This window comes from Chiloscyllium plagiosum, unplaced genomic scaffold (assembly GCF_037043375.1).
Source record: "Chiloscyllium plagiosum isolate Xiang-an unplaced genomic scaffold, Cpla_swu_hap1 HiC_scaffold_10, whole genome shotgun sequence".
Classification (NCBI taxonomy): Eukaryota; Metazoa; Chordata; class Chondrichthyes; order Orectolobiformes; family Hemiscylliidae; genus Chiloscyllium; species Chiloscyllium plagiosum.
Window position 1 is genome coordinate 21,849,032 of NW_028270148.1, and position 13,022 is coordinate 21,862,053.

The 13,022-nt window shown below is 43.8% G+C and overlaps 1 protein-coding gene across 2 annotated transcripts in view; it reads right to left on the reverse strand.

The window, feature by feature from the left end:
- Positions 1-789: 789 nt before the first annotated feature.
- The window catches only part of crim1 (cysteine rich transmembrane BMP regulator 1 (chordin-like)), a 199,891-nt gene continuing 187,658 nt past the window's right edge, over positions 790-13,022 (reverse strand). The window contains exons 17-18 of one of the 2 annotated variants that reach the window (XM_043695492.2): positions 6,656-6,832; positions 790-5,898 (exon numbers count right to left, since the gene is read on the reverse strand). In XM_043695492.2, the coding sequence (XP_043551427.1) occupies positions 5,884-5,898; positions 6,656-6,832 (192 nt within the window). In that variant the 3' untranslated portion in view covers positions 790-5,883. Of the gene's footprint in view, positions 6,833-13,022 lie in introns of both variants that reach the window. The other variant, XM_087991206.1, reaches the window with a different exon arrangement.

Here is a 13,022-nt window from a genome sequence, read left to right on the forward strand (position 1 = left end):
GCCAGCATCTGCAGGAAGAGAAACAGAGTTAGGAGATAGTGAGGACTGCAGATGCTAGAGACTCAGAATTGATAAAGTGTGGTGCTGGAAAAAGCACAGCAGGTCAGGCAGCATCTGAGGAGCAGGAGAGTTAAGGGTCCTACCTGTAAGGTCGACTCTCCTGCTCCTCGAATGCTGCCTGACCTGCTGTGCATTTTCCAGCACCACACTTTATCGAGAGAAACAGAGTTAATATTTTCGGTCTGCGACATTAACTGTTTGCTGTGTTTCTTGTAGGAATGTCTACCTTTAAGGGTTTGCCCTTCTTTTCTCTGATGGGATTTCAATTGGTCTTTTCCACATTGCTCCCTCTCTCTTGTGTCTGATCAGATTTCCACCAAAAACTCTCTCGCTGCCACGTTAGCAACTACCTCCAGCTTCAACATATTCTGTGTGCATTCTGACTGAGATTAGAAGCCTCATGTCTTGGATCCACCCAACATTAGAGAACAGAGTTTTAACTAAAGGTCATGGATCTGACCCATTGACAGTTCCTGTCTCCACAGACGCTTGGTGCTTCCAGTAATTTTAATTCAGGCAGAACAGATGTCCAGTAATGAAGGAAAAAAGTAAAAGATATTTTGCTCAGCTCCACAATTCCCTACAGTATTATTGTCTGTCTGGTCCAATGTCAGATGAGCCCAATGCTATTTGATAAGTGCAAGCTTTTGCTCAATGACCTGCATGTGCCTTGGAGGTGGCCACTTTAAATTTAGGCTGGGTCAGGATCACAACTATAAACAGGAGGAGTGGGTTTAACGATGTTTATTGTGCTGTCAAGAGCGAATTTACAAGAAAATGCCTTACATTTAAAAAAAAGTAAACAAGCCAACTGCGGAACTGCAGTGCACTCCAAGTGCCACATACGCATCTATTTGAGAAATATTTTGCATTATCTTACATTAGCACAACAGTAACCAAAGTACAAGAGTGAAATGGATACAGTACGTAGTGGACAGCAATCTTTCTTCCCCTCATTTTTTTTTAAAAAAGCATCTTACCCCATATGTCCTGCATTCTGTTAGTTCTTTTTTATGACACCTCCAAAATTCAACCACAATCACAAAAATAAGAAACAAGTAGTGAAATAATACCTGTTTTAAAAAAAACTCAACATAATTTTTTTGGTTGGGAAAAAAATAAACAATTGGTCTTGATCATACAGGAAGAATTCTATTCCCATATACAAGTGGGGAGAGTTAGGGATGGGATGGCAGGGGAGACTAAGTTGGGGTGGGGTGTAGAGACAGCAAAGAAAACAAGTTTCAAGAGATAACCATCACTGTGTGGGAACAATGAAACAGTCACGTAGACAGGAAAAAATCTCGACCCTTAATTAAACCAGATCACCTTTCTTTTTCCTTCCGTACAAATAGCGCAAAAAGAACTGTACATCTTGCGATGTTCTAACTTTTCATTAATCTTCAGATTAATAAATTAGGTCAAACAATAAATTAGATTTTTTTTCAGCTTCAAGTTCAGCAAGCTCCGACCCCAAGTATCTACAACAATACTTGAGAATTCCACTACGAAACACAAGTACAAATGTTTTCACATTAAAGCAAACTGGGAAATGGTTTTCTCATGAAAGCACTTTATAAAGGTATTACACAAAAAAGGGCTAATTAGTACAAAAAGTGCCAAGACCTGTCTTTTGTTTTTAATACATTTAGTAAGTTATAACCACGAATAGGCATACTACAAAAAAAAAGTCCAGCTTATCAATGCAAACATTCCAGTAGTTCTTTTGTTAGTAACTTTTCAGTACCAGGAACCATGTCAATTATTTTGTCTCTCTCTCCCCCTCAACGTATGTTTGTGATGCCTTTCAATGCCATCTGGAGCTCTTCACAATTACCCATAATACATACTTCAATAGAGGAAATAAATCATGTTCGCCCAAAATGGACAGCCTCCATTTGCATAGCACCTTTAAGTTGGGGGTAAAATGTAAGTACCCCCGTGGTGCCTCATAGGAAAGCAGTGGGACAATAGTTGAAAGGAAGGGATATTGGAATGAGTGACTAAAGGTTTGGCCAAAGAGGTAGGTTTCAAGAAGTGTTTCATGGGGAGAAGTGAGAGGTGGTATGGGTAATGTAGCTGAAGGCTATTCTGGGGACAAAGGATGAGGTGGCCAGAGGATAATGGCCAGAGTTGGAGATGTCCAACTTCTGATGGGACACGTTGAGGTTTGGGCTCCCTGGACCTCGTGTTAATGTTTTCTTTGCACAATGGCCCTTTAATTAGTGTGTGCAGGAAGAGAGGGTGGTCTTCCCACTACCCCCTTCTCCAGGAATGAAGCTCCGCTGCATTGACCAACATCTCTGTCCACTGGCAATGCCAAGCAGGAGTGCTGAGCACTCATGGGTGCTGCAGGAAAGGCAGGAGGTGACAGTCAGCGATGGATCTGAATATTCCAGTGGCTCTGAGATTACTCTTGGGCCAGCAGGCTGACAGATCCCAGCAATGGGTGGCGGGTAGTGTGTCTGACTGGTTAGTGCAGAAGAAGGCGCACTCTGATAGACACAGGGCACCTTGACACAGGCTCCTCAATTCTATCAGCCAGCAGTGTGTGGGGTTTATCTCCCAGTCTCCATGTTGGGTGCAGCTCTCCTGCCACTCATTACATCAAGTGCTGTTGAGGAAGGTAGGGGAGGGGGAGGCCTTTAATGTGGCATTAAACGCCCACTTAAGGCCTTCGATTGGTACAATCATGGGCTACACACTCAATCCCACCTCCATTCCTGCTCTTCCCTGTAATCTTGCTTGGAGCAGGGTTGGATAGACAGACAGCAGGAAAATGCTGGCTCACCTTCTCCTGGCTCCGCCTGTCCTACAATCCCATTGGTGAGTGGCCTGTAGCATTCAGCGCCATGGAACTGGGAGGGGGGTGTGTGGGGATGGGTAGTGGTAGATGGAGGGTGACAACACATTCTGGGACCTCTCAGAGAAAAGGGAAGTTTGAGATGGGGTGACAGCTATTAAGGACAGTAGGGTAGGGAGGGTAGTTCAAGGGTGTTCATGCTTTTCAGGGAAGTGATGTCCAAGGATGAGAGAGGGAACCACTTACAACACATGCTGTTGTGCATGTTAGGTAGAGAAGCTGTTTCACAGGAACTGGATCGACACAGGATGTGTTAGCTCTCAGGGACAAGGTGAGGTCAGATATGGCTGAACAAGAACCAAAGTGAAAGACATGAGTTCAGGACAAGGGCAGTGTGAAGTGAAGGAATAACTATACTTTTATTCTAAGAACAACTCCTGGGCATGTTACACGGTAGCAATCACAAGGTACTGGGAGTTGGGTGTGCAGGGTTCCAGAAGATGGCCTGTCTTACCATCCCTTGTGTATCGAGTTATGTCTAACAGCCTGTTATTGTTCACTCACTCGAGTCAGACTTCATCATCCTTCAGGTGAGAGCGTTGGGGGGGGGGGGGAGGCATTCCCTCAGCTTGGTGGACAAGGGAGAGGACCACGTAGCAGACACAACTCAACAAAAGAGCTCCACTATACTGACACAGCCCATGAGCTCTTTTGTGTTTGTTAGAGGTGGGTTTGGAGTGGCTTAAGAGGTCAGTGGTTCATGGAGAAAATAATCCAGAGTTCCCTTTGGAGGAAAATATTTTGTTTTCAGTCAATTGTGGAGCTGTGATCAGTTTTGACAAAGAACAGGGTCGATTACACTTTGTGTAGTTCAGTCGGATCCAGTGATTAACAGCTTAAACCGCAATGAGGGGTAAATAGGTAAAAGTCTGTGCCTCTTGAATTTGAGGGAGTGATGATAGACACCATCCCAGGGAGGGAAAAGAGGGAGGATTTTACTCAGAGGGGAGGAGATGATTTAATAAACAGCTGTGAACGGAGGCCCAAGGCTGAACTGTTGAGGCTGCAAGTTTACCGAGGTGGATGTAAAATGACACAGAGGTAGGAGAGGAATGTGATCGGTGGTGGGGAGCAATAGTAGAGATGACAGGCGGTGTGAGGGGGTGAACATTGAAATCACTGGTGAGAAATCCAATCTCTCTTGTCTAAGGAAGGACTTCTGAACTACATACTGATCAGGCAGTGGCAAGGCCACCCGAGCTTTACCCTACACTCAAGACCCAGGTTTGGAAGGTTTAAGGTGGAAGGATTTGAATATACTACCAGCCTAATTAAATACTATCCCCACCTCTCTCCCAGGTTTGCCAACTACATGGGGAGAAGACTCTGTGTACTAAGCACAGGTTCCCTTGTCTCTAGGAACACATAAAACGACAACAGGAGGATGTGGAATGATGCTGAAAATGTGTTGCTGGAAAAGCACAGCAGGTCAGGCAGCATCCAAGGAACAGGAGAATCGACGTTTCGGGCATAAGCCCTTCTTCAGGAATGGTGCCCTTCATTGGCCACCAACTGCAGCTTGGCTTGGCTTGGCTGTCTGATACCTGTTCCTGCTCGCTGTAACGTGGGAGACAGGTTGGAATGAATGGGCAGGCCAGCTGTCCATTTTACAATCTCCCCTACACATCAGCCCCCTGGGCCCTGCCTTTAAATATGGTAGGGAGGGCTGCGGGAGGGGGCGCGGGGGGAGGAGTACAATTCACCCTTTTGTTTCTCTCCACGAACACCAGCATCATCCTGCAAAGTTTGTCTGGCGTCTTCTGTTCTTAGTTCAGACTTCCAGCAGCATCTGTGGTGTTCTGGTCTCCGATAAGACTGAGCCCAATCCTGTTCTCGCTGGTAGGTGTGCCGTGAGGGAGCAGGGACACTGGCCGAATCATTCCCTCCTGAAGCTGGGAGGCGTGAGGCCATTCACTGGCTCCCTTACCGATGCCCTAGCTGACAGGGGTTGCTTTCAGCATGGCCTGGGAATTGCGACTGGGACCTCCTTGTCCTGTGAGTTAAGCTCTGCACCGGACGTTGAGTTTTATTCACTCTGCCACTGGGGACACTTCTGTTATTGTATTTTACAAATAGAGAGCCTGGTGCATTCAGGGAAGAGAAAAAAAAACTGCCTGTCAAAACTTCTGCAAGAAGGGGGAGAAAAAAGACAAAACAAGTACAAAGCACACTGTTTATAATAGGAACCAAAAAAGAAATGCTGCCCAGTGCATAATATCCTTATGGTTAAATTGCAACAGGAATCAAACAACAGACTAACACAATAAGCTGTACAAGTTAATCAACGACATAGTAGCTGGATAAAAGAAAGACTAACTTTTAAGTGGGGGAGAAAAAATTCAGGATCGGCAAGCATTGGTACTGTATTATGGATAACTGTGAGACCCATTTTGCGATCTTTAAAGCCCTTCAGAGGCTGAAATCAGAAGTAGCAAGAGCAGTGCTGAAGCCGTCAGCAAAAAGGCACAAAATCTTAGGTAAAATGAGATGCTCTTTCCTTTTGGGAGTCCTGTGAGCCATCAAGCACTAAAATGGAATGACTGTTTAGCTAATTTTTTTTTAAACTGGATAAAATCTCTCTAGGATATAAATACATTAAACAGGAAAACATAGAAAATTATATATATGTACAAATACTTTTGTTTTAGCATAATATATATTAACATAAATATTCCTATAATGCTAATGTTTCACAAAGCATAATCTCCTTTTTCTGAGCTTCAAAAAAGGTGCTTGAGTAATATATAATTACGAAGCTTCCTACCACGGAAGCAGTCTCTAGTCTGCATACCAGTAAGTACAAAACCCAGTCTCTTTTTCTCATTCAATATCGAGCAGGAACTTTGTCCAACAAAGTTTCTTCTATTGTCCACCTTCCGAAACTCTTAGGAAGCCACCAGAGAGGCTGGTGGTTTTCAGGGAAAAGCCTGCTGTGGTTGTCCTCATCTCTGGTAGTATCTTTACATGATCCAGTGCTAATATCATACAAAACAAAAAAAAAGGAAGTTTAGGCCGCAGCCTCGCGCTATCCTTGCCAACCAACTGGCCATTAAAAAGCAGCACACATATACTTTAAGATGGCCTCAGTCAACCCACCCTTAACATCTGCCATGCTCTTAAAAACAACAACAGCAACAAAAACCAAAAACAAAAATCCATGTTATCTTTTTGAGTTTCTATGTGTACAGAAAACATTGTCTCTATGGTAGGCCTGGGACCATGCTGACACTCTTATGTAGTTTGTACTTGTGGCACACTCTAGGACGTTCATGCCAAGGGCTCTTTCTCTCTAGTTTTCGGTGGGTTAGGCTTTGTCATTAATGGGTACAGAGAGCGAGAAAACTTAAGGAGTCTACAAACTTGGAAAGTTGCTGTTTGGTAGTCAACCTGAAAGGATTCTTCTTCCACATAATGTCCTTCACCTCTCTACAGCTATATATTACATGCAGATAAACCCATAGTAACTTTAACTTTGGTGCTAAAGTGTTCTAGAAAACACTTGGTCAAATATCACAAGGAAAAGCGGGAATGATTCTTTTTCTCTCTCTGGCACACTGTAGGAGTGAAACGGAGCCCATCCTGATAAAGTCTCAGAGCTGTACATGAATTCACAAACCCAATACAGTCCATTAAGCAAGTGCACAATTGTAGCTGGTTTTTTTTGTGATTTTTTTTTGTTTTTTTTGTAGCGGGTAAAGAAAAAGTCTTTCTGCATAGAGAGGTGTCTCACACCGTTTGATAGAAGCTGTCCACTTGTAAATTGTTTTGCTTTGTGTTTGGCATGCTGTAGAAGCCACTGTGTCTGGAATCTGGGTCTGCCATTCTCAGCATCCTCTGGGAGCTGTCCACCTGAACCATGGTTCCTTTCTTACAGTCCACGTACACCAACTGGTTGTTCAGACACGAGGGCTGTTAGAGGGAGAAACAAGACTTAGTTGGAGTCATTTTCAATTTCTCAAATGTAACACCAGGTGCACCAACTTGTTTATGTGCTGACAATTTTCCATTTCTCTCTGGTTGCTGCTCACAAGCACATTCATCCTGCGACAATTCCTTACCATGATCCTCTCCTGAGAATGCTGGGGAATGGCTCTGCACACACTGAAAAAATATCCACTCACTTCTGTTCCCAAGCAGTGATGGCTGACGCTTGGGGGATAGAGTGGGAGTGGTCAAAGTCTTGAAAATCACAATCCTGCCTCTTACCCTGTCCATTCCACCTTTAACCGGGAGCTGGGAACATGGATGAAGAGCCAGCCCATTCTAAGGCAAGGATTGGGATTCTGGGTTGGCTCCTTAAGTATTTAAGTGGTTGTGAGTTTTTTAAATGGTGGAGGGCCAGCTATGTATAGCTGAGGGATTCTAGCTTCATGAGCTAAGAATGCCTGCTTGGATCAGCCCTGCCATTGGACACCCCATACCGACTTCAGACCAGCTCCCCATTGAGGTTTTGCTCGCTATCCTTTCCCAGGGTCAGTGCTTGGCCTTTGGACAGTGGAACCAGTGGATCCAGTCACACATACCTCGACCTCTGATCCTTTCACACATTACCCACAATGCCTCTCCTCTGAGTCGTCTGATGAGTTTAAATCCTGTCCCCATAATCTATTCTACTGTTGGGATGCCAGAGCCGAATTTGACACCACACACACACACACACACACACACACACACACACACACACACACACACACACACACACACACACACACACACACACACACACACACACACACACACACACACACACACACACACACACACACACACACAACTGCTGTGTTGCCATCCCTACGCCCAGGAATACAGGCACTGCTCCATTTCAGATCCATGATCTGTGCAAAGGCTACACTTGATTCTGGAGTCTCCTTGTGATGAATGTGTCATCGGGGCACTTGGTGCACAGCACGGAGAAGGAAGTGAGCCAGACTTCAAATGGCAGGCTCCATCTAAAGAGAAAGAGGTGACACAGCAAAGGAAGTGGATTGCCGTTTCAATGTCACATTCACATTGCCCAATTCTGTGAAAGGAATTATTGGCAACTTTGGAGCTTAGTTTGAGAATGGATCTAAGCTCCCGAGCCAAGAAGCAAAGCTGAAGTAAATCTGGAGGCACAATTTGGTCTGGACTGAAACAGGGTGTTATCAGATTGGCTGCCTGTTACACTCAGTTTCACTGCAGTCAATTACCACAAGCGAGTGACTCATTAAAATGTTACATTTCAGGCTTCAGATTAATGACTTGCAGTGTTTATCTTTTCCTCACAGACCAGTTTGTAGCTGTAACAAACACAACTAATATGACGTTTTGAAATATGATGCCTACATTATGGCATTGATCTCTTACATACATTTTCATAGTTAAAAATCACACAACACCAGGTTATAGTCCAACAGGTTTAATTGGAAGCACACTAGCTTTCGGAGCGACGCTCCTTCATCAGGTGATAATGGAGGGTTCAATCCTAACACAGAATTTATAGCAAGAATTTATAGTGTGATGTAACTGAAATTATACATTGAAGAATTGATTGTCTATTAAGCCTTTCATCTGTTAGAATACAGTGATAGTTTCACTTCTTTCATGTGTAAATCACAAAACCTTTTTTTTAAAAAGTTGCATTCTCGGGTTGGCTGTTAACAGTGGTGATAGCTAGACAATACGTTGAAGGTGTTAGCCCCCTGTGTTCTCTGTCTATGCCATGATGATACATTTTCATCACTTTTATTATTCTTTAAGAACCAACTTGGTCATATCAAAACCGGATCTTTCTGTTTCTCACTCTTTTTAATGTATTACCATCTTTTTGATATGTGATCCACGTTTTAGCGCACACTGTAGTGGTTCAGTACCACCTTCTTAAGGCCAGTTAGGGATGGAACAATGAATGCAATTTTCTTTCCACAAAGCATCATCATATGGAATGAATGAGCTCTTTGATGCTGTGGATCTCCTATTTTCTCATTCTTTTCCTCTTGTTGACTCAGATTTCTTTAAGTTGCACAGTTCTGTGCAGGTAAGTATGAAGGAAGGTTTTTGTAGTGTGGCCAATTTAGTAAATGTTGTAATTTAGTTCAATCTCTTTTCGTTTTATTCATTCATGAGACACAGGCATCACTGGCTAGGTCAGCATTTACTGCCCATCCCTAAATGTCCAGAGGGCAGTTAAGGTCATATTGCTATGTGGGTCTGGAGTCACAGTTCGGCCAGACTGGGTAAGAATGTCAGATTTCCTTCCCTGAAGGCCATTAGTCAACCAGATGGATTTTTATGACAATTGACAGTGGTTACAATGATCATCATTAGACTAGCTTTAAAATTAATCTAAATTTCACCATCTGCCATGGTGGGACATGAATCCATGTCCTCAGAATATTAGCCTGGGTTAGTGGGTAGCAAGTTCGGCAAATTACCACTACACCACCACCTCCCATTGTCTTTTGACAAGGAACCACCTTTTACTATCAACAATGTGCATTTCAACAGGACCTTGATGCAGTAAAAAGAAAATGATGCTTCACAGGGACAAAAAGGATTCCTATCAGCTGCCGAAGAATTGGGAGGTTTAAAAAGTGAACCCAAGAGTAGGGCAAAGGGGCAGGACCAAAGAATATTGGCGAGAACAGTAAGTCAGAGGACATTGGCTGGGACAGGGCCATTGATGGGCCTAACGGCAAAGATAAAGGAGAAAAAAGAATCCGTCTTCAACTTTGCCTTAAAGTGTGGTGGAAGCAGATTCAATCGTGACTTTCAAGAGGGCTGTGTGGGAGAGTGAATGGGGAGTCAGACCAATTTATGTAACTCTTTCAAAAAGTCATGCAAAGCACAAAGGAGTTGATGATCTCCTGTTCTGGCATTATGATTCCCCAACCGGCAAACAGGAAAGCGCAGAGAGAGATGGGGAGGTGGGATTTCTGTTCCAGTGTACAGGGTGGGGGAATAAAGGGAGGAAACAGGATATTTCCCATATGGGTGGTGTGTCTATCCTCTCCACTCTTCACAGTCCAGGCTCACGGCCAGCTCCTGGAACCTCGACTGGGTCAGGAACAGCTATCTGCTGGCAAGGCAGCTTGTTAACTCAATCTAAGGATTAATTAAAACAGGTGACCTGAAGGTGACTGAGTGTCCTATTGAGCCCCTCAGCTTCAAGAGCATTAACTGGAGGAAAAGTGTCTCCTGAGCCACTCGCTGGCCAGTCCTGGGAAGGTTGCTGCTGAGTGATGTTCCTGATGGTACGGAGTGGAGACTTGTGATTGATCCTGACACTGGGGTCCTGAGCCCAAACAGAAAATGCTGTCCCCAGTGCGAGAAACTTGGCATTCTTGTCAGGTACTCGTCCTGTGGTTGGTGAGGAGAGTGCTGGAGAAGTTGATTCTTGCCTTGTTGGAAGAGTGGATCAGGAGCTCAGCTGTAATGGAAGGTAAGTGCGTAGCAGAGACAGCCACAGCTGTGCTGATGTGAAAAAGCAGTTTTTGTACTGGATATAAGAGGGGGTTGAAGCTCATCCCAGGACTGAATAGGATGCTGGAGTCATGTGCTAACAGACTGAACCTAAATTGGGAACTGGGAGGGAGGATGAATGCCTCAAGTACAGAAGGCTTGGTGGGAAAGGATTTATCTCCTTAATGAGCCTTCTAATTACACAGCAAATTACTTTTACTTTCAGAAATTCTCACAGGTACCATTCACTTTAATTCTTGTTCATTATTAAAGATTAACTATTCCCTCATTAAAGTCTCAGATTCTCTTAGAGTATATTCCAATAAGTCCTAGGCCACAGTGCTAATAAATAGCCAACTTGCAAGAAGCCACATATGGCCTCGCTGCCTGAGAACAGCTGACTCAATCCAGTCCAGGGTCTGAACCTGACAAATTCTTACTGGTAGATTTCAGTGACATGCACTACGCTTACCAATGATAAGGCAGCAATTCAGACCATTCAGAACTGTAAGGATCATCGGGGAGCCTGAGCCTAGGTGTACCCAGGGCTGCTCCTAATGTTTGCAGTAAACCATTGGGGAATAAGGACTTCCAGTTATACAGCACTCTTCACCACTATCGGACGTCTTGAGGTGCTTTGCAGTCACCTGGGTAGTCCTGAAGTGTAGTCACTATCATAGTTAAATGTGTACTCTGCAAACTCCCACAAACAGCTATCTGGTGATGAGCCAGCAGTCTGTTTTTTGATAAATATTGGCCGGGATTCTGGGCATAACACTTCAAAAAAGAACAATGGGACTGTTGACATCATCCCAACATGGGGCCTTGGTTTAACATTTCATGTCAAAGGCAGCAGCTTCAATAGTGCGATACTCTCTGACCAATGCACTGGAGTGTCAGCTGGGATTTGTTTCTGCTCTAAACTACAATTACCACATCAGGTTTGAGATCCAGCACCCGTCTCCTTTTGTAACCAAGAACTAAGAAGCTGCACACATCCTTCCTCTTCTCCCAGCTACTTATTATGAGCTTTCTTTAAATAGTGAATTGCCAAGTGCATTTGAGTAATTGCCACTGAAAAGCAATGGAGCTGAATTAACAATAGGAAAGATGCAGTAATTAACCTAGAGTAATTCAGCAACCCCTTGAGTTAATTCAGTTCTCTCTCTCAATGCTTGGCTCAATAACACTTCCTAGTCAATTATTCCAAAGTCATCTGTGTGTTCTGTTCGCAGTATAAATATTCCATTAATAAAAAAATTAACAAGTGGGATGTTAAAGGAGAGGGTAATAAATGCAGATCTAACAGATCTTTTCAAATGAATGACCCATTAAATGTTGGGAGCTACACACTAGAACTTGAGGTGGTTCAAAGGGCTTTATTTTGTTTCAAAATCTTGAATGAGTATGTTTATAACAAGTTTACAAATTATACCACAGTGTATTACTAATTTGGTCCATTTACTAATCTATACTGGAAGAGCTACTTTCTGAATAACCTGCTGACGACTGGCCCAGTTGGCTGAAGACTGAATTTGGAATATACTGTCAGATCAGAGGCACATTTATTGAGATATTTCTCATTTGACAATTAATCCGTACTGGCTTCCTCCTCTTTTGAAAATGCAGTTTCCCCCACTGGGGAAGGATTCCAAGAGCACCAATTAACTTGCAAAAACTTGCCCATTATTCACTGATGAGCTTCCTCTCTGGTCCTGTAAGGGCACTGTAGCTGACCCTGATTCCATGCTTACCTTCTGTGAACACATGCATACAATTCCTTTTTGCTCTTTGGATGTGAACTGCACTGGCAAAGTCATTTATTTTCTATCCTTAATTAAAGTCACAGAGCTGTACAGTATGGAAACAGATCCTTTGGTCCAACTCATCCATTTCAACCAGATATCCTAAATTAATCTAGTCCCATTTACCAGCATTTAGCCCATATCTATTTAAACCCTTCCGATTCATATACCCATCCAGATGCCTTTTAAATGTTGTAATTGTACCAGCCTCCACAACTTCTTCTGGCAGCTCATTCCATACATGCACCATCCTCTACATGAAAACGTTGTCCCTGAGGTTCCTTCCAAATCTTTCCGCTCGCACCTTAACCTTATGTCCTTGAGCTTTGGACTCCCCTATTCTGGGGAAAAGACCTTGACTGTCACCTTATCCATGCCCTTCATGATTTTTTTAAACTTCTGAAAGGTCACCCTCAGCCTCTGACCCTCCAGGAAAATAGCCCTAACCTTTACAGGGCGGCATGGTGGCTCAGTGGTTAGCACTGCTGCCTCACAGCACCAGGGTCCCAGGTTCAATTGCAGCCTGAGGTGACTGTCTGTGTGGAGTTTACACCATTCTCCGGGTGCTCTGGTTTCCTCCCACAGTCCAAAGATGTGCAGGTCAGGTGAATTGGCCATGCTAAATTGCCCATAGTGTTAGGTGTATTGGTCAGAAGGAAATGAGTCTGGGTGGGCTACTCTTCATTGGTGTGGATTGGTTGGGCCAAAGGGCCTGTTTCCACACAGTAGGGAATCAAATCTAATCTAATCAGCTTTGCCTTTGTGTGCAGTAGTTTGATACAACTCAGTGATAGATTATGTGGGTAGTTAAGAATCAACATGTAGGCTGGGCTCACTAAGGTTTTCTGAATGGT